The following is a 27,173-nucleotide window of genomic DNA, read 5'->3' as shown; positions in this document are numbered from 1 at the left end:
ACCTCGGCAGCCCCACCTCCCATCCAGCTCCCTGCTTGTGGCCTGGGAAAGCAGTAGAAGACGGCCCAAAATCTTGAGATCCTGAATCCGCACGGGAAACCCAGAAGAGGTTCCTGGCTCCTGGCTTCGGATCAGCTCAGCTCCAGCCATTGTGGCCACTTGGGGAGTGAAACATCGGACGAAAGCTTTTCCTGTCTCTGCTCTTCTCTATATATCTGACTTTCCAATAAAAATAAATATTTTTTTAAATTTGATACAAATTTTGAGAAATATAGTACCACTTGAGATCAGTAAAAATACAAGCAGTCATTTTGAGAAAACAGTTAATCACTGGCAATGGAGAAGCCAACTAGTGAATGCGCATTAGCAGTTCAAACAGAAGCTGTCTTTCCTGCAGAAGTTGAAATGAGGCAGAATAAAATTTACAACAGAAAATACAGTCTGCAAATTTGAAATGGCAAAATATAGTCATATTTATCACATGTATGCAAGAGGCTAATTTGCAACAAATAAACAGCAAATAGTTTTTTTCTAACACCAATTTACTTCTCCCTTTTTTTCCCTAATTCTTCCTTGTATTTGGAAGGCAGAAACAGCCTGATCTTCCGTCCACAGTACTGGGTCTTTGCCCAGACCAAAAATCAAGAGCTAAGAATTCTCACACATGTAGCTGGGATACTGCTATTCAAAGCCATTACGTGCTGCCGCCCAGGGTCTGTGACAGAGAGAGCTGCAGAGTCCAGAACAGCATGCATGCATTCCAGCAAGCAACACAGACATCTTAGCCAGCATCAGACCAAACACCTGCTCTTGACAATTAGCTCTAACTATATACCCATTACAATGGCTAAAATAGCAATTGTGACAATACTACAAAGGCTGGCTAGTTCATTCCTGGAATGGCGGTAACAGCCAGGGCTTGGCCAGGTCAGGAGGCAGAAAACAGAAATGCAACCCAGGTCTGTCCTGCAGGTAACAGGAACTCAAGAACTGCCTCCCAGGAGATGCACCAGCAAGAAGTTTCAATCAAGAACTAGCCCTTGGCATCAAGCTCCTTCACCTTGATGTAGCAAGCAGGTGTCTCTATGTTAATCTAGATGTCTGCTCCCTATTCAGGATTTTGACTGTAGTGATGGGCACACAAATTCATGGTGATAAAAGTTTACAGAACACAATACATAAATAATGACAGAAAATACTACAGGAATCTGAATGAGATCAGACTACCCCACGTCTGTTCTTGGAGTTTTTTTCTGTCACTGATGGGGTGAGGTGACACTGTCCTGCAGCCCAAGACCCAACGGAGACATCCTGGGCAACCATGTCCTTTTACTGTAATGCACGCACAAGCTTATATTGACTAAAAAAGGGGAAGGGCAGGAGACATTCCCCGACAGTCCTCCCACCCAACAACAGCAGAAGGCACGTCTATCCCTTTAGACCCTCCAATCATGTACACAGGTCATGTACAATACTCATGGCTGGCAGGTAAGCTCTAAGTCATGCCCACCAGAGCTCCAGGGGTAATCTCCCTCAGTCTGTAACATTTTATCAAGTTATATACACAGTGTTAACAGTAAGAAAAAAAAAAAAAACCTCCGTATTATTTTTCAGAACCACATGTGAATCTAAGATTTTTTCAATGAAATTTTTGACCAAAATTTATTTTTTAAAGTGTTTCTGCCCTATCTTGAAAATTCATTATAGGATTGTCTAGTATCCCAGTGTCCTAACACTTAGAGTCGTCACTGTCATCACTAAGGGTGACTGAAGGTTATGACACTTAATAACTTGGCAGTTGCTGTGAGCTGGTTTAGTGGACACTGTGATGCACCAGCCAAATACCTTCTCCCCATGCCAGACCTTGATATTCCTTACCCCAACTGCCATGAAGGTGGCCGGCTGAGAGATCAAAGCTCAATCTATCCATCCCCAAGAATTACTCTCACAGAAGGGTGCTGCCTTGCCCAAGGTCCCTACAGCATTTGAGGGACAGGCCACATCCAATGACTGGTCTACACGCAGGTACAAGACTTGGTCTCTTGACTCAATTTAGGACTTATCTAACGGATCTGGGTTACATGTTGGCTGAGGCCCTACTACAAGTTCCTCTTCAACCAGATTCTTCCTCTGCCTCAAACTGCCTCCCTCTCTTACTTGTGTGGTACCTGAGCACACTCACTGACTCAGCACCTATATTAAAAAAGTCCAGTCTCAGAACCAACTCCCTAGAAAACATGATCAATACCGCCCAGTAACGTGGTTATACACACCAGACCTACAGGGAATACCTTCTCAAGCAAGATCAAAAAGTTTTTAAAATCCCTTATTGATGAAAATACAGGCATACCTGATGGCCACATTTAAGACACAGCCAAACTGAAGGGTTTTCTTCTGCTTCTTCCTCAGATTTATCTTTTATCTTATTGTCCGCCTTACAGTCTTGGCAAATATTCCAGTCCACATTCACTAGAGCCCTTTTCAAATTATTTTGTTCCAGTCCTTTTCTAAGGTGTTTGCACACAGACTCTATTAAAATAAACAGTAAAGAAACATACAAAGTTAAAGAAATATATATAGCCTTTTCAATTAACCACAAAATTTAATCTTTACCAAACTTCAAAAGTAAGTTTACTACATAAATAGACAACATGAAAGCTTAAAATTTTGGGGGGGGGGGGGGGTCTCAGTGTTGTCACGTAGCATGTTAAGCCTCTGATTATGACATCCAATAGGGCAATCAGTTCATGTCCCAGTTGCTCGACTATTGATCCAGCTCCCCGTTAATGTGCCTGGGAAAGCAGTGGAGCATGGCCCAAAGCTTTGGGCCCCTACACCCACACTGGAGACCTAGAAGAAGCTCCTGGATCCTGGCTTCACACTGGCTCAGCCTCAGCCATTGCGGTCATTTGGGAAATGAACCAACTAATGTAAGATTCTTTCTCTGTCTCTCTTCTGCCTTTCAAATAAAGAATAAATCTTGAACATTTTTTCTTTGATATTTGAGCATTAGGAGATTGACAGAAAGGAATCTTACACAAATTTAAAAGTTTATTTTTTTGGAAATCACTATACTCCACACATATTTATATATGCTTATGTATAAATATGACTATTTTCTTAATGTTATGGTCCTTTATCATATATCTCACTCTCCTTATCATAAAAGGTTCCAAATAATATTTCTGTTTAAAAGGCCAACATTCCTCTGCTTCACCAGTGACCTGAACTGGAGCTGCAGTGAAATCTTTGCAGTTCAATCTTGCAGTTCCTTACAACCATGGCTGTTGTGATTCTGGAACAGAAGAGTGAATGAATTTTGCTTTCTAGTCACTGTTAGTTAAAAAGAACAACCAAATAATTCCTGCCAACTGCTGCTGCAGCTGCTGTGAATGCCTGGCTCTGTGAGCTCGAACATAGGGATGAGAAGGGCAGGGAAGAAAAGTCCAGAATCTCTAGTACCTGTTCACAACAATGTGCACAAAGCAACACTCTTTTATAAGAAATGATCTGTCATTCCAAAAATAAGTTCAGTGGGTCAGTAAAAAAATTTATAGAGCTGTTCCTTCATTCTCTCAGAAATATGCCTGCTGCAGCCACCCCGCTGCCAAATGCCAGTGAACGCACAAGCAACCATTGCAGTGACTCCCGTTTGCTAAAAAATACCCATTTATTTATTCGAAGAAAAAGCAACCATCAACTGGCTTATTTCCTCAACAGCTTCAACACCTGGGGCTTGGACGAGCCAAACTTAGCAGCCAAAAACTTCATCTATAGTCTCAAACACGAGTGACAGGGTCCAAGCTCTTGGGAGACTACCTACTGCCTTTCCAGCACATTACCAAGAGGCTAGAATGAAGGCAGCTGGCAGCTGAACCAGCACTCTGATACAAGATGCAGCAATGCAAACAGCAGCTTAACACACTATGCTATGTCAGCCCCACACAAATTTTCTTTTTAAGTAGCTAACGCTCTGGGAAAAAATAAGACAGTTAAATCATGTGTAAGACATAAGTTTTTACAGTGTAAGAGAAGGATAAGGTTCCTAAAAGTTTCACAGGGAAGTTAACATGTATAGAGTCCTGGAACATATATTTCTGATACTGCTTGCACACTTCATATTAGCTGTGCTAAACACTCTGCATTAAACTACATCATTTCAACCTCAAATTCACCTGAAGAGAAAGACACTGTTGTTCCCAAAGACAAACAAGGTAGCTAAGATACAGCGAACAACATTATACAACTACCGAGCGGCTACACCACAGGGGGAGTTCTGATCTTTCTGACATTACACTTCCAGTGTAAACAATGACCCCTGTAGAGAAGAGCTACCCCAAAGGGCCTGACCCATGGAGAGAGGCACCGAGTAGTACACACTACTGAATGCTGTGCACCGAGTAGTGCCCTCCTGAATGGCAGACCCACCCACGTGTAGAAACTCTGCACCTGCATCTGAGCCGGAAATCCCTATGCAGTCGGAAATGCAGAGGGCTCACAAGCCGTTCCAAAGGGCCTGGATAGGGATCCCGGGGGCTTGGGAGCTGGCCAAGTGGCACAATTAACCTACTGGGTGAAACTACACCACGAAAAGAAACAGGAATGAAAACGAGTCCAAAACTACGAAATCCCAGTAGTCAAAGAAATGGGAAACTAAAAAAGAAGACATGTTTTTTTTTTTTAAAGATTTATTTTTATTATTTTTTCATTGGAAAGGTGGATATACAGAGAGGAGAGACAGAGAGGAAGATCTTCCATCCGATGTTTCACTCCCTAAGTGAGTGCAACGGTCGATGCTATGCCGATCCGAAGCCAGGAGCCTCTTCCGGGTCTCCCACGTGGGTGCAGGGTCCCAAAGCTTTGGGCAGTCCTCAACTGCTTTCCCAGGCCACAAGCAGGGAGCTGGAAGGGAAGTGGAGCTGTGGGGATTAGAACCGGCGCCCATATGGGATCCCGGGCGTGCTAGGCGAGGACCTTAACCACTTGCGCCACCGCGCTGGGCCCAAGAAGACATGTTTTAACTAATAAAACAAGCAGAAGTATTTACAAACAATACTAAGAACTGCTGGCGAAGGTTCAGGGAAATGGGCACTTTATCATGTCACCAAGAGATCTGTAAATTTATAAAACATATTAGGATGGCGATCTGAGACCGGAATCAAAAGAACCTGGCAGAAATTTACACCCTCGTAGGAGACAACTGTACTTACAGGCTCTGCAACAAAAGAGAGAGACTGAATGTGCAGAGATAAAACGTTTGTTGAGTTTGTCCAAGCCCACTAAGGACTGAGTCAGGTCCAGGAGCAAAGCTGCTGAGGCCTACAACCCGCTCTCCAACACGGCAGAGTAAGAAAGCCACCAGCTTACTGCCCCATGTTCACACAGACTGGCAAACAGGAGAGCATTTAAACTCTCAGAAGTCTGACACATTAAGGGGAGAAAAACTCACCAGCAAACCACACTTTCAGGTGGGTGGCACAGGGATTGCCCAGCCATGTCCCAATCGGTATAGAGGCTGTCGGTGGGGAATGCCTTCCTCACAGGTTCCCACCCAGGCAGTCAGCGAGTGACTCTAAAAAGTGACGTCTCGGGCCCGGCGCGGTGGCACAAGTGGTTAAGGTCCTCGCCTAGCACGCCCGGGATCCCATATGGGCGCCGGTTCTAATCCCGGCAGCCCCGCTTCCCTTCCCGCTCCCTGCCTGTGGCCCGGGAAAGCAGTTGAGGACGGCCCAAGGCTTTGGGACCCTGCACCCACGTGGGAGACCCGGAAGAGGCTCCTGGCTTCGGACTGGCATAGTATCGGCCCGTTGCACTCACTTGGGGAGTGAATCATCGGATGGAAGATCTTCCTCTCTGTCTCTCCTCTCTGTATATCCCGCCTTTCCAAATGAAAAAATAATAAAAATAAATCTTTAAAAAAAAAAAAAAGTGGCGTCTCGCTCGCCTTTTAAGAGACATGCCATGCCCCTGCGCTTCCTGCTCTCTCCTGGGAAGTACTTTCCCCTTCCCTGCTCTTTTCACATTCACCTGTTCACCAAACTGTCTACAACCGATTCCGGCATTTTCAGTTCTACAGTAAGCTGAAGAAAGGACCCACTAAGCTTTGCCAGTAACATTTCTCACTGCTCAATTCATAACAAAGTCCGTAACATTAGAAAATTAGCTAAATAGATCACAAAACATATGCTCCCAGACTTTACAGAATGGTATAACATGTTATTAAAAATGCTGTTGAAGACCACTGAGTGAAATGTAGATATAAACAGGAATTGAAAATGTAATTGACTTAACAATGATATACACTTTGAGCCCACTTGAAAATATTAAAATACACCACTTTCAGGGATTTAAACAAAACTTTTAATACTCAATAAATGATATTTACCTGCGGATTCAGAGGAGTCATCAACTGCAACAGTTTTTCCCTTTGGGCGTTTCTTCCCCATGTTGGCACTTCACGGGTTACTTACTGACACAAGACACAGCCTAGAAAACAAGATGAAAATGAGCTTGACCAGAAAGAAAATGCACTGCATACTTTTCCTTCCTTAAGACAGAAATATAATGAAGTACATATTTTTTGCATAATTTGTCATGGATAACTTCCCAAGCCCATTTACACATATAATCTGGCTTTCATTGGCAACCCTCAGGTAGGTAGGACAGTATTACCCTATTTCTCATGTGTTGCAACACTGACCCGCAGCGCGATTAAGAAAGGTTTTCAATAAATGTAAAAGGTCAGGGCGGAACCACAGTGTTGTTCCACAGATCTCATGGGACATCTCAGCACTTACCACAGTCAAGGATTCAACACTCACTACCACAGTGGGAACCATGCGGCACTTTTTTTTTAAGATCTATTTACTTTTATTGCGAAGTCAGATATAGAGAGGAGGAGAGACAGAGAGGAAGATCCTCCATCCAATGATTCACTCCCCAAGTGACCACAACGGCCGGTGCTGAGCCGATCTGGAGCAGGGAGCCAGGAGCTCCCCCAGGTCTCCCACATGGGTGCAGGGGCCCAAGGCTTCGGGCTGTCCTTGACTGCCTTCCCAGGCCACAAGTAGGGAGCTGGATAGGAAGTGGAGCTGCCAGGATTAGAACCAGTGCCCATATGGGATCCAGGCATTCTCCGGGCGAGGACCTCAGCTATCTACCCACAGCACCTGGCCCAGGACGGAGCACTTTTAAACAACAGACTGACTTCCTTTCCTTCTAAATGAACTTTTTTAGTTATGCAGCCTATACAAATTGAATTGACGATATCTTTAAGAAAAAATTAGTAGGGGCTAGTGCGAAGGCTCAACTTGCTAATCCTCTGCTTGCAACTGCCTGCATCTCATATGGGTGCCAGCTGGTGTCCCAGCTGCTTCAGTTCCCATCCAGCTCCCTACTTGAGGCTTGGAACACAGCGGAGATGGCCCAAAGCCTTGGGACTCTGCACCCACATGGGAGACCTGGAGGAAGCTCCTGGCTCCTTGATTGACTAAGCTCCAGCTATTGTGGCCACTTGGAGAACTAGCGCACAAGATCTTTCTCTCTGTCTCTTCTCTCTGTAAATCTGCCTTTCCAATATTAACGATAATAATAATACTAAAATCCTAAAAAAAAAAAAAGAAAGAAAGAAAGAAAGAAAGCAAGCTCTATTTGGTAGGGATCACCAACATTCACTGTAGCAGCCAGTTTGGAAAGCTATGCCAAACCTTGGTATACATCACATCTTTTCCTCTTTAGCAAACAATTCAAAATTAAAAAACAAAAACTGCTAAAAAGACATACACATTTATTCTTAACAGTAACAATTTCACTAACTTGTGCTTTTATATGTAGAAGAACTTGTTAGTGTCAAAATCTCCTGAATGACCATAACAGCTATTTTTCCTGAGGTTATCATTAAAATCCTGATTTTATAACAGTAAAGAAGGGCCTGGAAAATGTATTTTGAAAATAGGTTTTGAGTTCTGATCTACAGTTGCCATCCCTGACTTAATCTAAAACCTTGGACATACTTATTTTTCTATTGATGAGTCAGTGTAATTAAAGGTACTGCACACAGGTTCATGGGAAAAAACGAACCAGTGCCACATCAAGTAACCAGTAAGACTGCCTTTTCCAAGAACTTAAACTATTCACAAAGGAACACAAAGTAATTGGCTGTACACGAATCAAGGTACATTTTACAAGCTTCTCTCCACCCTCAAGTATCATTTCATATAATGTATCTATCTAAAAGCACAGACTCTAGAAACAAATGAACACAAAACAGTACCCAGTTTCTTGGAATTGAAGCAAAGAAGCTCTGGTGGAAAAGGAAAGGATGGAGAAGGAAGAATTCGGAAGGCTGCGGGAGGAGAGCCAGCTATAAGGATGCCAGCAGCTCAGACTCCGAAGGAATACTTGACAGATGAACTGTAATCGCTGCAGGTGGCGACAGACAGTCACTTGATGGCTGCGGGAAGAGCTCCAAGAAAAAACAACTCTGGACAACTCTAAAGGCCCCTAACGAGACGCCAGGGAGTCCTGTGGGTGCCATCGCCCACAGACACATCATTAAACCATTAGACAATTGGGGGGGTGGGGGAAGGTGCGTCTGAGACGACAATCTAAACTTTAGTCGCATCACCACGCAACACGTAAAGCAGCGCCAGTCCCAGTCCGGCCGGCTCCCCCTTCCCTCGCTGCCCGCCCGGTCTCCCCCTGCCCATCCACGCCATTGGAACTTTAGTGGGGCAGCCTGTCAGCAGGTGTGACACGTGTCTTGGAAGTGCTGCGGGGACCGGCTTTCTCCCGGGAGCACTCCATGGGACGGGTGACAGCACCCTGCTCCTCCTCCCAGGCTCACGGAGCCGCCAGCCCGAGCCCCAACCCGCGGGGCGCCCCCCGCCGCCCGGACGACCGCTCCGCACTCACGGGGCGCCCCCGGCCCGGGGGATCCAGGAGGACGCCATCGCCGCCCTCTCATTGGCCAGCTCCCGGGATTGACAGAAACGGCAGCCAATGAAAACGGCGTGCCGGGAAGTGGGTAACGTGCCCCCCGAGGACAAGGGGCCTGCGAGCTGCGAACCAGATCAGGGCTGACGAGGCGAGGGTCGTCGGCAAGTCCCAACCAGGGTCGGCGGCTACAGAACTCACCCGCGGAAGCAGCACCCATAACTGCATCCCCTAGTGGGTGTCTGGGCCGGACTGGCAGCGCCGTCTTCCTCCCGGTGACGAATAGAGAGCGACAGGGTCGAAGCCACAGTGAACCCGGGCAGGCAGCAGCTTCCGGTACGCGGCATTGTGGGAAGCGGCCTGGCCCCGGGGCCCGTGGGTCTGTGGCGGTTTGCAGGGCGCCTGCGCGCCGCCGCCGGAAGTTCGAGGACAGAACGCCGCTGCCCGCGGCTGAGGTGGACGGGGCCACGTTGGTCCCTCCCCCAGTTGCCCACCTTCTCTTTCGAAACCTGAGTGCCCAGGTTACCTTGAGTAACCTCACTCGCACCTCGTCAGAATAAAAAGGTAAAGAAGCGACAGTGACAAACGAACACCTGTCGTACGGCCACAATAAAAAACCAGAGGATGCAGTGAAGAATCGGACTTTTTTTTCTAGGTTTTTATTTTTTTCCTGTAAGTGCCATCACATAGTTTTTTTTTTTTTCAGTTTTGTTTTTTCTTTTCTAAACAGAACCTCACACCTGTTCCCTCAGCAGGAAAAGTTCTCCTGATCGTCCTTGGTTGGTATCTGTGAGAAAGGAACTGAGAATCGGGTAAGACTGAGGCTCCGTTATCCGGAGACCTTGGAGCCCCGTGACTGGAAGCTTGGGTATCGGGGCGCTGAGACTGCTGGGTCCTGAGGGGATCATTGTCGTCACCGGCTGAGGTCATTGAAATGCTTGTCCCTGTTTGCTGCCGTTTCCCTGTGGGTTATCCCTGTGGTTATCCGTGTGGGTTATCCCTGTGGTTATCCGTGTGGGTTATCCCCGTGGGTTATCCCTGTGGTTATCCCTGTGGGTTATCCCTGTGGTTATCCCCGTGGGTTATCCCTGTGGTTATCCCTGTGGGTTATCCCCGTGGGTTATCCCCGTGGTTATCCCCGTGGGTTATCCCTGTGGTTATCCCTGTGGGTTATCCCCGTGGGTTATCCCTGTGGTTATCCCCGTGGGTTATCCCTGTGGTTATCCCTGGGGGTTATCCCTGTGGTTATCCCTGTGGGTTATCCCCGTGGGTTATCCCTGTGGTTATCCCTGTGGGTTATCCCTGTGGTTATCCCTGTGGGTTATCCCCGTGGGTTATCCCTGTGGTTATCCCTGTGGGTTATCCCTGTGGTTATCCCTGTGGGTTATCCCTGTGGTTATCCCCGTGGGTTATCCCTGTGGGTTATCCCTGGGGGTTATCCCTGTGGTTATCCTTGTGGGTTATCCCTGGGGGTTACAGGAGCTGCTGGACAGCCTGTACTGCCCGTGTGACCCGGCGTCATTGCAGCATCTGCTGTAGCCCTCACTTTGTCCCTTCTTTCCGTCTCTAAGCCACCCTCAGGACCACTTACCCCACTGGCTCCAGGAGGCTCTGTCGTCGTCACTGTGCCTCAGTTTGCTTTTTTTTAGGCTGGCCGTTGCCTCGCAAACTAGGGAGTATGATCACTGGTCAACTCACATCGCACTGGTTTGCTCCCGCAAACATCGCTCTGTTATTTTTCTTTCCTTTTTACCTCCGTGTTTATCGGTGTCCATCATCCACGGTAATGTGGAAACGTTAGCTCTTGGAGAAGTAGGTGCCTTTGTCTTGCTCGTGGCTGTAGCTTTACTAATCCGGAAGTGCGTGGAGCGTCGTGTTTAATAACGTGTTGAGATGTCCTCAGGAGTGAAACACCATGCGACAATCCTCACAGCAGCTTTATTCATAATAGCCAAAAACTGTGGCTGTCTTTTCTCCAGTAGAGCCCCTCCTGCGTGCGTGTGCACACACACAACTGGAAGCAGCTCAGTTTTCCATTAAAACAGGGAATACAACAACATTCCTGCCCAACAAAATAGAAAAAAAAAAAAGAGTAATATTCACAAGTTCACAAGAATAGGGGTCAATGTTTAGAATATACTAAATGAAAACCCTACACAGAAGTACCTACTGTTGTGTTTCCGGCTATAGCAGATTCTAGAACAGGCAAAACTATGGTGGGGAAGAATGGAACATTTGTTGCCTCCTGAGGGAGCTGGATGGGAACTCAGCCGTACAAAGGTACTTGCAGGTTAAGTGGTACTCTTGGTCTCAGGAGGATGTTAGTTACACAGGTGGAGACACCTTTCAAACTCAGTAAGCACACAGTTAACATGGATTTCAAGAGCAGATGAGATCGAGCGCATTCAAGGTGGTGTGACCGTAGACAACATGAATTTTATTCTTACCTCAAAAGAAAATTTAATTGGCACTCTCATGATTGGCATCATATACTGGCAAGAAAAGTATACGAAGGTCAGCGGGGCTGGTATTGTGGTTAAGCTGCTGCCTGCAAAGCGGGCAGCCCATATGAGTATTACCTTGAGTCCCAGCTGCTCTACTTGCAGGCCAGCGCCCTGCTAATGTGCCAGGGAAGACAGCACAAGACAGGTGAGGTGCGTGTGCCTCTGCCACCCGTGTGGGAGATGACAACAAAGTTCTGGCTCCTGGCTTCAGCCTCACTCAGCCCTAGCCATTGCAGTCATTTGGAGAGCCACCCAGCACATTAAAAGATCTCTTTCTGTAACTACCTTTTAAAGAAACAAACACGAATCTTTAGAATAAATAAAAAAGGGTCAAAAAATTGACTTGTAAGGGGCAAAGCAGGTAATGTAAAAATGTTCTGATAGGGTCTATGTCAGTTGTGAACCTCAGAGCTGGCGCTTGGCACAGCACATCAGGCCCTGTTTGGGACACTCAGATGCCATTCTGAGTGTGTGTGTGTGTGTGTGAACTGCTGCTGCCTACCGATAACACACCGTGAGAGGTCACAGGACATGGCTCAGGGACTTGGGTTCCTGTTACCCACATGGGAGAACTATATTGAGTTCCAGGTACCTGGCTTTGGCTGCTGGTCTCACTGCACCTATTTGGGGCATTTGGGAAGTGAGCCAGGAGTTGGAAGATCTCTCTGTATGCCCACCCCATAAATAATGAAAATAAACAGATTTTAATATTCTAACACAGGTTCCTTAAAAAAAATATCAACATTTTGGACCAGCAAGTTCTAATTGTAGAGGCACATTCTTTGTGTTGTGAACAATTGAGTAGCATCCCTGGGCTCCACCCACTTGATGCCAGCAGCATCCTTCCAATTATGACATCTGAAATTTCTCCTAACAATATTAATGTCCTTCCTTCTTAGAATGCTCTACTGCCTCAGTGTGACATTCTCTCTGCTTTGGGTTTAATATAAACACAGCTTGAGGAAAAAGAACTCTTTAGGTCACTGAAAACTATGGACAAATGAGCCGGCACTTGGCTTAGCAGTCTGAGCTGCAGCCTGCAGTATCAGTCCCATGTAAAGGCACCAGGTACTGCAGTTCCAACCAGCTGTATGCTGTTGCACCTGAGAAAACAGCAGACAGCCCAGCTTTGGGAGCCTTTTAGGGTGTAAATCAAGCAAATGAAAGACCTCTCTTAACTCTACCTTTCGGGGAAAAAAAAGAGAGAAAAAAACCACAAACAGCTAGGAAGACCAATGTACTATCATCTTTTTTATTTTTAAGAAGAAATTGTGAAGTTAGCATTGTGAGGTCTGTTGGTAAGTAACAGTGCCTAGAAACATTGCACATTCCTAAAGTAAACATGTAACACTCAAAGTGTGTTGCAGATAACATGGGCAGGAGCACATGTGTGATTATTCCGTGTTGGAATCTCATTCTACATTTTTTCCTAACAGGGATAAATCCATGCATTCTCATGGTCCATCTTGGCTAAAGGACACTGGCCACCTCCCTAATATCTTGCACCTCTATGGTTCACAGTCAAGAATGAGCCCCACAGTGAGGAAAGAGAGGAGAAACACAAACAGGGACCCCAGCCCTACATATCCAATACCCAGCTATACTGCTGCAGGATCCCCCAGACGATTTCTAGCCATGTTCAAGTGGGAGAAGCCTATCTTTAGTGAACTAATCCTTGTGAGAACTAACAGCAATTGCTATATTCTTTTTTTTTTTAAGATTTATTTGTTTTTTGGAAAGTCAGATATACAGAGAGGAAGATCTTCCATCCGATGATTCACTCCCCAAGTGAGTGCAACGGCCGATGCTATGCCGACCCAAAGCCAGGAGCCAGGAATTTCTTCCAGGTATCCCACACGGGTGCAGGGTGCCAAGGCTTTGGGCCGTCCTCAACTGCTTTCCCAGCCACAAGCAGGGAGCTGGATGGGAAGCAGGGCTGCGGGGATTAGAACCAGCACCCATATGGGATCCCAGTGTGTTCAAGGCAAGGACTTCAGCCACTAGGCCATGCCACCGGGCCCAGCAATTACTGTATTTTAACAGCTAGCAGCTGGGCTGGAGTGTCAAGGGGAAGACACAGCATTTGAAAAACAATTAGTTGGGCCAAGTAATACCTTCTTTTGGTCCAAGTTCTGAGGAATACCCAAGCTGCTGCTGAGTCAAAGCTTCAGGTCTGGGCAACCTAGCAGGCACACATGTGCAAGTCAGCTAGACAAGCACTTGCTTCCCCAAGGCCACCTGGCTGGAGTGATAAGGAAGGCCAGGGTGGCCATATCCCAGGATTTCTGAGGCTGCCCCCAGGAAGAACTGAGCCCTCCATGCACCAGGGGAGCCTGGGGTTAAAAGTGTGGAATCTGCTGCTGAGAATGAATCATGTGCCATGAGTGGGGCCCAGCAAGTCGGTCCTTGGGCCTCCCCAGGTGTGATGACAGTGCCTGGAACTGTCTGCCTTGGTGGCGCCGCGGCCGCCCCCATGCTGTGCATCCTTTCTTTGGCCAGGACCGACCAGCAACAGATGAGCTTTATGATAAGGAGCCAGAAAGGTCGGCTACAGCCAGGGATGGTGGTCTTTCTGCAGATATGTGGTGGTCTGGGTTCCCAGCCCTCATTTTCTGAATCCCACCAAACTGGGGAAGCAGTAATTAAGAAAGACTGGACTGTTGCTCAAATTTTCTCGTTTTATTCCTGGACCACGAGAGTTGAGTGCTTTGAGCCAGAGGTCAGCTCCCCACAACAGAGCAAAGAAGGGTCAGGAATAGGTTTAGGGTATTGTCAACTATTCATTATTACAGTGAAACATTTATGGAGGGAAAAGAGTTATTTTGGCTCTCGGTTTTGGAGTTGTGCTGTCCAGGACCAGGTGTCCCCTTATTTTGGCATCTGATTGTCATCTTCACCTTAGCTGGATGTTAAGTTGGTGCAGAACATCACACAGCAAGGGGGAAAGTGGGTGGAGGAGGTTCTCAGAATGAGCCAGGAAGCAAAGACTTCGCTTTTGTAAACAATACTCTGGAGAGGACCCCTTTTGATAACATGTGTCCATTAGCCTGAGGCCCTCCCATTAGTGACACCCCCTGAATGCCGTGGTTGGATGAAGTTTGTGCCCTCTTAGTGCCATCAGCTTTGTGAGTTCAGAACACTTTACTCGGACTGTATTGGGGACAAACAGAATAACCAGCTTGAGGGAAAATGGACCAATGGAGGAATCCCAGCTGAGTCAGTCCTTGGTGCTTGGGATTATCAAGAAGGGGCAGATTCAGGTCTGGACTGTTTTTCTTGTGCTTATAGAGGCAGAGCCCACAACTAAGTATAACACTTTCCTACCTCAAACACTTTCTACCAGGCACTGTTCCTGCTCTGCCTCTTCCCCTGCTCGTCTGCTCTTTACACTTGCTTCCAAGCTCAGCTCCAATCCTGCCTCCTCCTGCAAATATTTCCTAGTGGACCATTTTTTTGATTTGGCTGTCATCTTAACAAGAATGTTACATCTTCATACCTTCACCTGGAAGTCAGCACTCTGCTTTTTATTGTTGCTGTTATGTATCTTATTAGATATACATTCCAATCTTCGAACTAAACACAAAGGCATGAAGAAAGAAGCTGTACGTACAGTAGCTCTTCAATCAACCTGTACCAAAGGGAAAAAAACAAGAATATCATGAAGCAGCGCTGACTTTAATAATTGTGTGTGGTTGTGTAAACACTCTGTGAACAGGTAAGCAGTCTTCCATTGTAACTGTGAGATTGAGCTTTGTTTTTTTGCCAAAAGTGTAACCCCTCTTTTTTTTCTACTGAATTTAGAGGTACTACAGACGAGTCCTGAGCTGTCAAATGATATAAAGTGATACAGATTAGAAACTGAAAGCCTTTTCCTTCTTCCCTTATCCCATGTTAGCTAGCTGACTCCCTTTGTGCATGTGTTGTCATGTAGATAATATAGTACAAACGGTTGTTTGATGGTTCGGGCTAAAAAATTTCTACTGTATATGTGCAGAAAGCAGTATGTATTCAGTTGAACACACATTTGAAATTTTGAATTTTGATCTTTGACTTTTTTTTCCCCAAAGCTTGGGGTATCTAGTGTAGTACTACTCTCTTGTGGTGGCGGGCGGTCACAGAGGTAAACCAATATCTTCAGTGTACTATATGGCTAAGCCATGATGTTTGGTAGGTGCAGTAAATACATTTCTGACATGATTTTTTTCAGTTTACCTGTGGGTTATCAGATCAAGGTGGATCTCTATTTATACTGTTTTCAGTACTTCTCTACTTTTTTATACTCATAGTTTTTCAGTAACTTTATATTATGAACATCAATAGCAATGTACCTTTTTTGAAAGAAGATTTATTTATTTTACTTGAAAAAGTTATAGAGAGTTAGAGTCAGAGACAGAGATCTTCAATTCACTGCTTCACTCCCCAAGTGATCACAATGAGCCTATTTACAAATACATTTTATATTCGGTGTGGTTTATTCCTTAGGCAACTGTCACAGGGCTGGAATTTTTATTTTTTTAAAGATTTGTTTATTTTTATTGCAAAGTCAGATATACAAAGAAGAGGAGAGACAGAGAGGAAGATCTTCCATCCGATGATTGACTCTCCAAGTGACCGCAATGGCTGGTGCTGTGCCAATCCGAAGCCAGGATCCAGGAATTTCTTCCAGGTCACCCACGCGGGTGCAGGATCCCAAAGCATTAGGCCGTCCTCTATAGCTTTCCCAGGCCACAAGCAGGGAGCTGGATGGGAAGCAGAGCTGCTGGGATTAGAACCAGCATCCATATGGGCTCCCAGCTCGTTCAAGGCAAGGACTTCAGCCGCTAGGCCCATGCTGCCGGGCCCAAGGCTGGAATTTTTAGAACAACTTTGTTTTTATCAGCTTTCTTCTTTATAGCAATTACTAGACCTAACCATTCTTTTTTTTTTTAAAGATTTATTTTTATTATTTTTTTTTATTGGAAAGGCGGATATACAGAGAGGAGAGACTGAGAGGAAGGTCTTCCATCCAATGATTCACTCCCCAAGTGAGCGCAACGGCCGATGCTATACCGATCTGAAGCCAGGAGCCTCTTCCGGGTCTCCCACGCGGGTGCAGGGTCCCAAAGCCTTGGGCCGTCCTCAACTGCCTTCCCGGGCCACAGGCAGGGAGCTGGAAGGGAGGCGGGGCTGCCGGGATTAGAACCAGTGCCCATATGGGATCCCGGGAGTGCAAGGCCAGGACCTTAACACTGCGCCACCGCGCAGGGCCCAACCATTCTTTTTTGTTCTTTTGCCAGTGTGTTCAATTTTTTTTTAAGATGTATTTATTTTTATTGCAAAGTCAGATATACAGAGAGGAGGAGAGACAGAGAGGAAGATCTTCCGTCCGATGATTCATTCTACAAGTGAGCTGCAACAGCCGGTGCTGTGCCAATCCGGAGCCAGGAGCCAGGAACCTCCTCCAGGTCTCCCACACGGGTGCAGTGTCCCAAAGCGTTGGCCCATCCTCGACTGCTTTTCCAGGCCACAAGCAGAGAGCTGGATGGGAAGTGGAGCTGCCGGGATTAGAACCGGTGCCCATATGGGATCTTGGCATGTTCTAGGCGAGGACTTTAGCCGCTAGGCCCCCGTGCCGGGCCCTGATTTTATTTTTGATGACATTTACAAAGCTGAGAAGGATGCATGCCCATGTAGACAAATGATTAGGGTGGGAATGGTTGGGCATTAGAAGAAAGTGGATGAGACCATTTTTCCAAATTTTTTTCTTCTTCCTGTATCCGGGGGAAGGGGAAAAGAAAAGAGGAGAAGCTGTACCCAGCATTCTAACCAACTCAGTACCCATGGGATGGGGAATGGCTTCCCAGTGTCATCCTAGCTCCCCGATGTGGCACATGCTCCAAGGGTTCTACTCAGATGGTTTTGATAGTTCTGAAATGCTGTCAGTCTCACCAATCCAAGGATGAGGAAATCCTTCCAAAGTCCATTAGCTGAAATAGTCCACCTTAGAGTCTCCATGCACTCAGATACTGGCTGTCAACTCCTGGTTGGGGTAGTTAATCTAATTTGCTCTGCTCTCCTTCTGCTGGTTTAGTACTAGATGTCTTCTGTAGGCCCCAATGGACTGCCATATCCTCCATTTACATTTGAGCATGCCATCCACTGCTCTGAATTAGCATCTGAAGAGGCCTGGTTCTGACACATGCATTGCATGGTCAGACCACTGAACCTACTGTTTTCTCCATGGTTGGAGTTCTGAGTCCAACAGTTCATTTGGGGGAAGGGGATCCTGAAAGAAACTTCACCTGAGGTGACCCTAGACCTGACTCTTGTTTGTGCTACACAATACAAGGTCTGATTCAGTCCAATACCCACATTAGCCTATGCTCACTGGTGGTTGCAGTTGCAGTTGCTGGATCAGTTCTGTCTCTAACCCCGTCACTTATGCAAACCAATGGATGCTGCAGCCCAGCCCAGCCAAGCCCACCACCACACACTCAGCCCTCACATACACCAGTGGGAACTGCAGCTCAGTCAGAGTGATCTTCAATAACCCCCAAGAAGCCTATGCCCTAACCTTGGTTCCTGCGCATGCAGACAAGTGCAGCAGACTTGTCTGTTCCACATCCCTAACGGCTTTTGAACATACCACTGGCTGATGCAGCTTAGCTCCACCCAGCCGATCCCACTGTCCATCTCACACTTATGCTACTGGGTACTACTGCCTGTCCAGCCAGGTGTACCCCCAGCTGTGATCTCATGCTCACTTGTGGGAGCTGCGGCCCAATAGTGAGGTGTCCACCGTTCCCTTTCAAGGCCCACCCCCACTCTGAGATCCTGCCCTTTTCAGGTGGTTCTGCAATCTAGCTTAACAGGACTCCCCCAGTCCCAACACTTGCCAGTTGGTGCTGCGGCAAACTAGCCTGCACTTACTCTGGCTCATGGTTGCACCAGTGGATAGAGTTGGTTAGCCCAGCCTGACTCTCCCCCTAGACCTCTTCATATGCAGGCCAACAAGCATTGTAAGCCTGCCTAAACAGGGTCCTTGTGCTCACCTGCAAGGTCTGCATCCTGACAGAATAGTTCCCCAAGCTCCTCTATCAGGTCTCCTCCCAGTGGCAGATCTCACACACACTAGTGCATCTTTGGCTAAGCCTGACTTGGTCCACCTCCTATCCTGGCAGGCAAAGTGGCCCTGCCCAACCAGCCCATACCCATTCTGATTGTTACTGTTGGGTACCACGCCCAGCCATACCTGCCAACTTGTCAAAATTTTAAATATTGTGTTAGAGACTGCCACTTTGACACAGAATGGAGTGAGAATAAATAAGAATCCTGATGCTGTCTGCAAAGCATATGTAGACAGACTGTGAAAGAGAAAGAAGGCAGATTATCTAGGGATCTTGAGGAACAAGCAAAGAAATGAGAGTGACTTCCCTGGGTATGTGTTTTCTTTACTTCAGATATCTCAAACATGATGTTGAAAAATTTAGACACCCAGAAATATCAGTGGTACACAGCAAAACAAACAAAAAGCACTAACAGAAACCTGGTCTTTGCAATTAAAGAACCAGGAAGGGGGCAGCCTAGCAAAATAGAAAACCTATAGATAATCAGTGTTCTGTCCTGGTAACTCTAACAGAGGACACCATGATCCTGTCTGTATCCATAACAGAAAAGAGATCCCAGGCTTCACCCTCATTGTGCTGTAATAAGCTACTTAAATCCCTACATCTCATGAGAATTATATCAGGAAAGCCTAAGATCCAGGACTTTGCTCTCTGCAAGCTCTAACAGGGAAGAACCCACTAGTGCCGGTCTCAGATGCATGTCAGGTTCATACCAGACCACATGGGAAACCTGCTTCCACCCTGGTGTGGCAGCGACAGTGGACCCTTCCTGCATCCTGCTAGGATAAGGTCAGAGGAGCTGTGGTGGAGAATCAGGGCTGTGGTGGAGAATCAGGGCTCTGGCCACATCCTGGCATTAGCAAGGCCACATACCACATGTGTCATTGGATATTGCATGGGAGAGATCACAGCTTGGAAGGTATCATTAACAGCAAATAGTGGAGCCAGAACACATATCCTTACCTGGGCAGTCATGAAGAGCTTCCTGTCCCAACCTCAGATGTCAAGGAGGCTAAGTAAGGATCCTGGACTTGTACTCCATTTGGCAGTGTATAGCAGCACCCCCTGTTTGCTGTTGCAGTATATAAAAAAAAAAAGCTACAACAGAAGATTCAATAATATCCATAGGGACTGGCTGATGCTAAACCTTCAAGTGCAACACCAGCATTTCATGTGAGCACCAGTTTGAGTCCTGGCTGCTACACTTGCAGTCCAACTCCCTGTTGGTGTACTTGGGAAGGCAGCCAAGGATACCCCAAATGCTTGAGCCCATGCACCTATGTGGGAGACCTGTCTTCAGCCTGGGTCAGGTCTAGCCCATCCTGCCAGTTATAGCGCCAACTAGCAGATGGAAGATTCTCTCTCCTCCTGTCTCTATAACTGTCTCTCAAATAAATAAATAATAAATCTCTTAACAATAATATCTATAATCTCAAAATATAATGGCCAAATTGTCCTAGTGGCTAAAGTCCTCACCTTGAATGCGCCCGTATCCCATATGGACACCGGTTCTAATCAGAGCAGTCACACTTCCCGTCCAGCTCCCTGCTTGTAGCCTGGGAAGCAGTTGAAGATAGGCCAATGCTTTGGGACCCTGCACCTGCATGGGAGACCTGGAGGAAGTTCCTGGCTCCTGGTTTTGGATTGGTGCAGCACCGGCTGTCGCGGCTCACTTGGGGAGTGGGTCTTCAGACAAAAGATCTTCCTCTGTCTCTCCTCCTCTCTGCGTATCTGACTTTCCAATAAAAATAAATAAATCTTCAAAAAAGACAATGGATAAATGCCAACACCATTATTGAGAACGTAAAATTTAAAACAAGTATCACAAATTATTTCAGTAACATTTACAAAAACACTTGCAACAAATGAAGAAATAGAAAGAGGCCAGCGCTGCTCCTGGTTTCAGATCATCTTATCTCCAGTTAGTGCAGACATTTGGGAAGTGAACCAGTGGATGGCTCACTCTTCTTTGTAGATCTGCCTTTCCAATAAAAAAAAAAATAAATGTTTAAAAAAAGAAAAAAAGATGACAGTGAAGAAACAGAAGATATAAACAAGAATGATATGGAAATGTTAGAATCAAGAAGCAAAATAACCCAAATTAAAAATTCAATAGACTCTACAACAAAAGAAAATGGATAGAGAAAAGGATCAGTAAGTTGGGACTGAATGGATCACAAGCTTCATAAGGCCAAAGAACATTCATGTCTATGGCCAATGTGGCATAGTGGGTAAAGCCTCCTCCTGTGATGACAACATACATTATGGGCACCAATTTGAATCCCAGCTGCCCACTTGCAGCAGAGCTCCTTGCTGATGTGCCTGGAAAAGCAGTAGGGGATAGCCCAAGTGCTAGGAGCCCTGCACCCGTGTTGGTTGGAGACACAAGAGAAGTTCCTGGGTCCTGGCTTTAATCTGGCTAAGCCTTAGTTGTTGCACCCATTTAGGCAATGAGCAAGCAGATAGAAGACCTCTCTCTCTCTCTTTCCCTCTCACTGTAACAATGCCTTTCCTAATAATAATTTTTTAAAGATTTATTTTATTTTTTGGCCTGGTGTGGTGGCCTAGCAGCTAAAGTCTTCACCCTGAATGTGTCGGGATTCCATATGGTTGCCAGTTCTAATCCCGAGAGCCCAACTTCCCTTCCAACTCCCTGCTTGTGGTCTGGGAAAGCAGTCAAGGGTGGCCTAAAGACTTGGGACCCTGCACCCGCGTGGGAGACCTGGAGGAAGTTCTGGCTCCTGGTGTTCAGATCAACACAGCACCGGCCATTACAGTCACTTGGGGAGTGAATCATTGGATGAAAGATCTTCCTCTCTGTCTCTTCTCCTCTGTGTATCTGATTTTCCAATAAAAACTAAAACAAATCTTTTTTAAAAAAAGATTGACTTATTTGTATTGCAAAGGCAGATATACAGAGAGGAGGAGAGACCGATAGATCTGTCCACTAGCTCACAACAGCCAAAGCTGAGCCAATCCGAAGCCAGGTGCCAGGAACTTTTTCCAGGTCTCCCATGTGGGTATAGGTTTCAAGGCTTTGGGCCATCCTCCATTGCCTTCCCAGGCCACAAACAGGGACCTGGATGGGAAGTGGAGCAGCTGGTACATGAACCGGTACTCATGTGGGATCTCGGCACATGCAGGGTGAGGATTCAGCCACTGGACTATTGCACCAGGCCCTAAAATAATAAACTCTTTGTTTGTTTGTTTGTTTTTTAAAGATTCCATGTAAGTAAACATTGTAAGCAAACTTCTGAGAGCAGAATAAGGCTTGAGGCCTGTGTTGTGCTGTAATGAGTTAAGCCGTTGCCTGTGATGCTGACATCCCCTGTGAACATCAGTGTTAGTCTTGGCTGCTCTACTTCTGATCCAGCTCCCATGTGCAATAGCACAGCAGTTGAAACTTGGGTTCCTCTTCCCCCTGGATGGAGTCCTCGAGGCTTCTGGCTTCAGCCTTGCCTGACTGCTTGCACCAGGGAGTAGACCAGCAGAACGAAGATATTCTCTCTCTCTGTGATTTGGGCCAGTGTTGGGACTTAGCCAGCAAATTGGCTCCCTGTAACACTGGCATCCTATTTGTGTACTACTACAAGTCCTGGCTGCTCTACTTGTGTTCCAGCTTCCTGCTAATGCTTTCCAGAAAGCAGTAGAAGTTGGAGAAATGTTATAGATCTGTTTGAAAGACAGAGTGACAGATGTCTTGTATTGGATAACCCCTCAAAGGCCCACAACAGGTGGGAATGAGTTAGTCTAAATCTAGGAATCAGGAACTCTGTCCTGATCTCCCACACAAGGCAGGGGTGCAAGGATTGGCCCACCATCCATACCCACACAGATGCATTAGCAGGAGCCAAGGATCAGTCTGGGTCTTCCATGTGCGTGGTAGTAATCCAGCCACTTGAGCCGTCACCTGTCAGCTCCCAGGGTTTGCAGAAGCAGAGCTGGTACTTGAACTTAGATACTCAGACATAGTATGCAGGCCTCTCAGCTGATGTCTTAATGCCAGGCAAAATGCCTGCTCTCAAATTTCATATTTTCTAAAGAAATCAAATGCATATTTTTAAAGTGCTGTGTTGATCTATTGAATTTACCAAAGTTGTAAATGTTAATTGCCTATCTTTACCTGTTTAGAAACTCACGGATATACAAGAGTGGCTGCTATGGAGCAGGCGGAGGCCCAGCTCTCTGAGTTGGATCTGCTGGTCAGTATGTTCCCTGGTGAAAATGAGCTCATGGTGAATGACCAGCTGGCTTTGGCAGAACTGAAAGACTGCATTGAAAAGAGAACAATGGAGGGGCGATCTTCAAAAGTTTACTTTACTATCAATTTGAACCTGGATGTATATGAAGAAGCAATGGTAGTATTTTTTAAAACATTAAAACATGCCAAATCTTTAAAAAGTGCTTAGAGCACTTACTGTGTTTCTTTCTTTTTTAATCAGGCAGTGTTTTCTCTGGCTTGTGTTCTTCCCTTTAAATACCCGGAGGTTCTGCCTGAAATTACAGTCAGGTATGTTACAGAAACTCTGGCCAACTTTGGAGATTAGAATGAATCTGACAATGAAAGTACTTCCCTGGCTATAGAGTGTACCGAGAGAAATGATACATTTTCCCCATATCTTTTCCATCAGATCAGTGCTGTTAAGTAGGTCACAGCAGACTCAATTGAACACGGATCTGACTGCATACCTGCAAAAGAATTGCCTTGGAGATGTGTGTGTGTTGAATGCCACGGAGTGGGTTAGAGAACATGCCTCTGACTACATTACCAGAGATGTTCTACCTCCTTCCACCACTGGATGCACAGTACAGTCTGTCGATCTAATTCTCACAAGACTTTGGATATATAGCCATCACATCTACAACAAATACAAGAGGAAGAATATTCTAGAGTGGGCAAAGGAGCTTTCCCTGTCTGGGTTTAGCATGCCTGGAAAACCTGGCGTTGTTTGTGTAGAAGGCCCGCAAAGTGCCTGTGAAGAATTCTGGTCAAGGTTTGCTATCACGTATCTTATACAATCACATTTAATAATAAGTCAGATGCTGGAGATGTGAAAATATGGCCCTAGGGTTGCATCTTGGAGATTCAGGGTTGAAACCGTAGGTAAGACAGAAATCACACAGAGTCAGCATGATCCCCTTCAACTAGCGCACTGAACACAGCAGACCTCTAAATAAACGCTGGAGGAATTGAGCTCCTGACAAGATGTGGTCTAGGATCCCATTCGTGTCAGTGGATCTCAGTCCTTCTCGTGTTTGTGATGCTGTACCTTGTAATATCTTGTGAAACAAGGGCCTCTGTAGAAACAATCACAACTACTCCCAGTCTTCTTTCCCTGCTGACTTTGTGGGTTTTGGAGAAGTTATTTCAGTGAGATTTAGTCATCACCTTATTTCTGTAGAAGGGAATGATTTTGGCAATTGATGGGTTAAGGGGGAGCGTTATGATGAGAATACTAGGTAAGTTGGTGATGCAGCAGGAAATTATGTCCCGAGAGAGGCATGGATAACTGTCAGAGTTTCTGTTGTCAGTGCTGCCAATGAAAATAAACTTTGTAAAAAGTTCTACTTTGAATATGTCTTTTCAGACTCAGAAAGTTAAACTGGAAAAGAATCTTAATTCGCCATCGAGAAGACACTCCTTTTGACGGTACGAATGACGAAATGCAAAGGCAAAGGAAATTTTCCATTTTTGAAGAGAAAGTGTTCAATGTTAGTGGAGCCAGAGGAAACCATATGGACTTTGGGCAGCTCTATCAGTTCTTAAATGTCAAAGGCTGTGGGGATGTCTTCCAGATGTTCTTTGGTGTAGAAGGACAGTAACAGCAAAACAGTGATTGCAAATAGTTTATCACTACAGGCCTTTTGATTGTTTCCCACTGTTTACTGATAGTCCCACTGTAATTTAATCACAGTTCCGTTGTAGAATGTTGAAAGGAAGAAAACCAAACAAAAAAATCAGTATAGCTGAAATACATTTGTTAAAAATGTCATGATTGAGAATAGGTGATCATCCTAGCAACTGAGATGACCAGATCTCACATGAACTGCCAGGGTTACAGTCCCAGTTTGGGCTCCTGCTCCAGCTTCCCACCTGCGCTGACTCCAGAGGGCAGTGGTTACAGCTCAGGCAGCGGGTTCCTGCCACCTCCTGGTTACACTCCCAGCTTCCCACCCGCGCTGACTCCAGAGGGCTCAGGCAATGGGTTCCTACCACCTCCTAGGAGGCCTGGAATGTGTTCCCATCCCATCCTTCCAGCCCCAGCCATTGCAGATATTTGGGGTGTGAATCAAGATGATAACTCTTTTGAATCAGTTTTTGAAAACTGCATGATTAAATTTCAAGTTATCTTAGAGTTTTTGCTAAACCTTTTTTTTTGTTTTACAAACTACTCATTTTGAAAGAAAAACTGTGTATGGCGATAATATTGATGATCTAACTTTCCAGCAATACCAGTTCTCTCCCCCCTTACCTCCCTCAATAAAGAACCTGAAAAAGTTCATTGCTGTCTCTTCTAGCCGGTATCACAGCTTTGCGTGGCCTTAGGATTTCCAGGACAACTTCTGTATCCCAATGAAAGTAACAGACCCAGTGGAATGTGTTGTGGCACAGCAGGTCAAGCCACCACTTTTTTGGTGTTTGTTTTTTTTTTTTTCCTATTTTGTTTTTCCTTATTTTTGACAGTCTTTACATACTTATCTCGATTGCAGTCCAGCTTCCAGGTACTGTGTCCTGCTTAGGCCCTTGCAGGAAAACCCAAGTGAAGTTGAACTTCCTGCCTTCAGCCTGGGCAGTGCTGGGGCTTGTGATTACTAAGGCTGTGGATCAGTAGAGATGAAAGATCTTTCTGTGTGTCTCTATGTGTTGCTCTGCCTTTTGAGTAGATAAAAAAATTAAACATTGGTAAAGAAAATAGGCTGCAAACTAAGCTGCCTCTTTCACCACAAGCAGTAGTGACAACGGGAGCTAGGAGCATCCTTTCAAACCTGAGAGAAAAACCAAGAGAATCACAAAGATGCCAGTCCCCACGTTGTTGAGCTACCGAACCAATAACCGTGCCCTCCTCTAGATTTATGAAATGGTTTGATTTTCTTCAGATATCTGAGCCTATTAGTAGCAGTTGAAAGCTAGTGTATCACTTAGATGTTTTCAAAGTTTTAGTGTATACCTCAGCCGCCTGACACACAAATAAGTGACATTTTGCATCGATGGTGTTCAGTTCGTCTGTTTCTATGAGCTTGAGTTCCATCTCTGCTTCTGGACTTTGCTTATAGAAGACAGAGGTATGAGTGGAGCTAGAAGTTTCCTTAATGTATTTATGTGGTACAATGCCAGCATCCCATGCTCCACTTCAGATCCAGCTCCCTATTAACACATCTAAGGGGGATGGCTGAAGACTTCAGCATCTGTTCCCACGTGGGAGACCAGATGAAACTCTTGTTTGTTTGTTTTTTAAGATTTATTTTGTTTTTATTGGAAAGGCAGATATACAGAGAGGAAGATCTTCGAACCAATGATTCACTCTCGAAGTGACTGCAATGGCCAATGCTGCTCCAATCTGAAGCCAGGAGCCAGGAACTTCTTCCAGGTCTCCCACACGGGTGCAGGGCCCCACAGCTTTGGGCCGTCCTCAAAGGCTTTCCCAGGCCACAAGCAGGAGGCTGGATGGGAAGTGGAACTGCAGGGATTAGAACCAGTGCCCATATGGGATCCTGGCACGTTCAAGGCGAGGACTTTAGCTGCTAGGCCACGCTTCCAGGCCCAGGATGAAACTCGGCTCATGGTTTTGCCTGGCCCAGCCGAGGCCATGTGGGGAACGATCCCTGTAATTTTGCCTTTCAAGTAGACCCTTAATTTAAAAGAACAAGTTCGGTGACCCCGAGTATGTCATATAATTTAAGACACACAATGAAAGAAACTAGTAACAAGGTGAATCTAGCAATACTGACCATATCCTTTTCTTACACTAACACCAAAGATTATATAGTTGATGTATAAAATTTATCTTTAAAATTTGTGTAGTGGGCTCGGTGCAGTACCCTAGCAGTTAAAGTCCTCACCTTGCACATGCTGGAATCGCGTATGAGTGCCAGTTCTAATTGTGGCAGCCCTGCTTCCCATCCAGCTACCTGTTTGTGGGCCTAGAAAAGCAGTAGAGAGCAGCCCAATACCTTGGCACCCTGCACCTGCATGGGAGACCTGGAAGAAGCTCCAGGCCCTGGCTTCAGACTGGCTCAGCTCCAGCCATTGCGATCACTTGGGTAGTGAACCAGAGGACAGAAAACCTTCCTCTCTGTCTCTTCTCTCTGTATGTCTGCCTCTGCAAAATAAATAAATAGATAATAAAATTATTTTTTAAAAATCTTTGTAGTATGGTTTTATGTGTATTTATTCCACAAAGATAATTTGTCAGTGTGGTAATGGGTTATATGCAAGTCTCCTGAGCTGGAATCATTGAAAAAGAAATAATGTTGGGCCCGGCAGCATGGCCTAGCGGCTAAAGTCCTCACCTTGAACTCGCCCGGGATCCCATATGGGCACTGGTTCTAATCCCCGCAGCTCCACTTCCCATCCAGCTCCCTGCTTGTGGCCTGGGAAAGCAGGCGAGGACAGCCCAAAGCCTTGGGA

At 45.9% G+C, this 27,173-nt stretch overlaps 2 protein-coding genes across 7 annotated transcripts in view; one reads left to right on the top strand and one right to left on the bottom strand.

Moving 5' to 3' along the window:
• USP16 (ubiquitin specific peptidase 16) overlaps positions 1-9,285 on the bottom strand; it is a 29,834-nt gene extending 20,549 nt beyond the window's left edge. For 3 of the 4 annotated variants that reach the window (XM_040980692.1, XM_040980693.1, XM_040980694.1), the window contains exons 1-3: positions 9,136-9,285; positions 6,386-6,486; positions 2,351-2,529 (exon numbers count right to left, since the gene is read on the bottom strand). In XM_040980692.1, the coding sequence (XP_040836626.1) occupies positions 2,351-2,529; positions 6,386-6,446 (240 nt within the window). In that variant the 5' untranslated portion in view covers positions 6,447-6,486; positions 9,136-9,285. The remainder of the gene's footprint in view (positions 1-2,350; positions 2,530-6,385; positions 6,487-9,135) is intronic. The other variant, XM_040980696.1, reaches the window with a different exon arrangement.
• On the top strand, positions 4,798-25,045 carry RWDD2B (RWD domain containing 2B). Of its 3 annotated transcripts, XM_040980698.1 has the most exons (7): positions 9,377-9,606; positions 9,687-9,746; positions 14,991-15,153; positions 22,676-22,902; positions 22,987-23,054; positions 23,176-23,538; positions 24,133-25,045. In XM_040980698.1, the coding sequence occupies exons 4-7, from the start codon at positions 22,705-22,707 to the stop codon at positions 24,365-24,367; spliced, it is 864 nt and encodes a 287-aa protein (XP_040836632.1). In that variant the 5' UTR covers positions 9,377-9,606; positions 9,687-9,746; positions 14,991-15,153; positions 22,676-22,704; the 3' UTR covers positions 24,368-25,045. The 3 variants fall into 3 exon arrangements, with proteins under 3 accessions (XP_040836631.1, XP_040836632.1, XP_040836633.1); XM_040980697.1 differs by lacking the exons at positions 9,377-9,606; positions 9,687-9,746; positions 14,991-15,153 and adding an exon at positions 4,798-4,829; XM_040980699.1 differs by lacking the exons at positions 9,377-9,606; positions 9,687-9,746 and having other exon boundaries at positions 13,396-15,153.
• Positions 25,046-27,173: the final 2,128 nt, after the last annotated feature.

The sequence above is a fragment of the Ochotona curzoniae genome, unplaced genomic scaffold, assembly GCF_017591425.1.
Source record: "Ochotona curzoniae isolate NIBS_2020 unplaced genomic scaffold, NIBS_Ocur_1.0 contig_3498, whole genome shotgun sequence".
NCBI classification, from domain to species: domain Eukaryota; kingdom Metazoa; phylum Chordata; class Mammalia; order Lagomorpha; family Ochotonidae; genus Ochotona; species Ochotona curzoniae.
The sequence above is the reverse complement of the archived record's forward strand: the minus strand, read 5'-3'. Positions and strand labels throughout refer to the sequence as shown.

Bases quoted from the DNA above. Each gene is read 5' to 3' on its own strand.
- RWDD2B (XM_040980697.1), top strand. From the start codon at position 4,799: ATGCCGATCCGAAGCCAGGAGCCTCTTCCGG. The intron at 4,830-22,675 runs GTCTCCCACGTG...TTACCTGTTTAG, and splicing joins AAGCCAGGAGCCTCTTCCGG to AAACTCACGGATATACAAGA. The intron at 22,903-22,986 runs GTAGTATTTTTT...TTTTTTAATCAG, and splicing joins ATGTATATGAAGAAGCAATG to GCAGTGTTTTCTCTGGCTTG.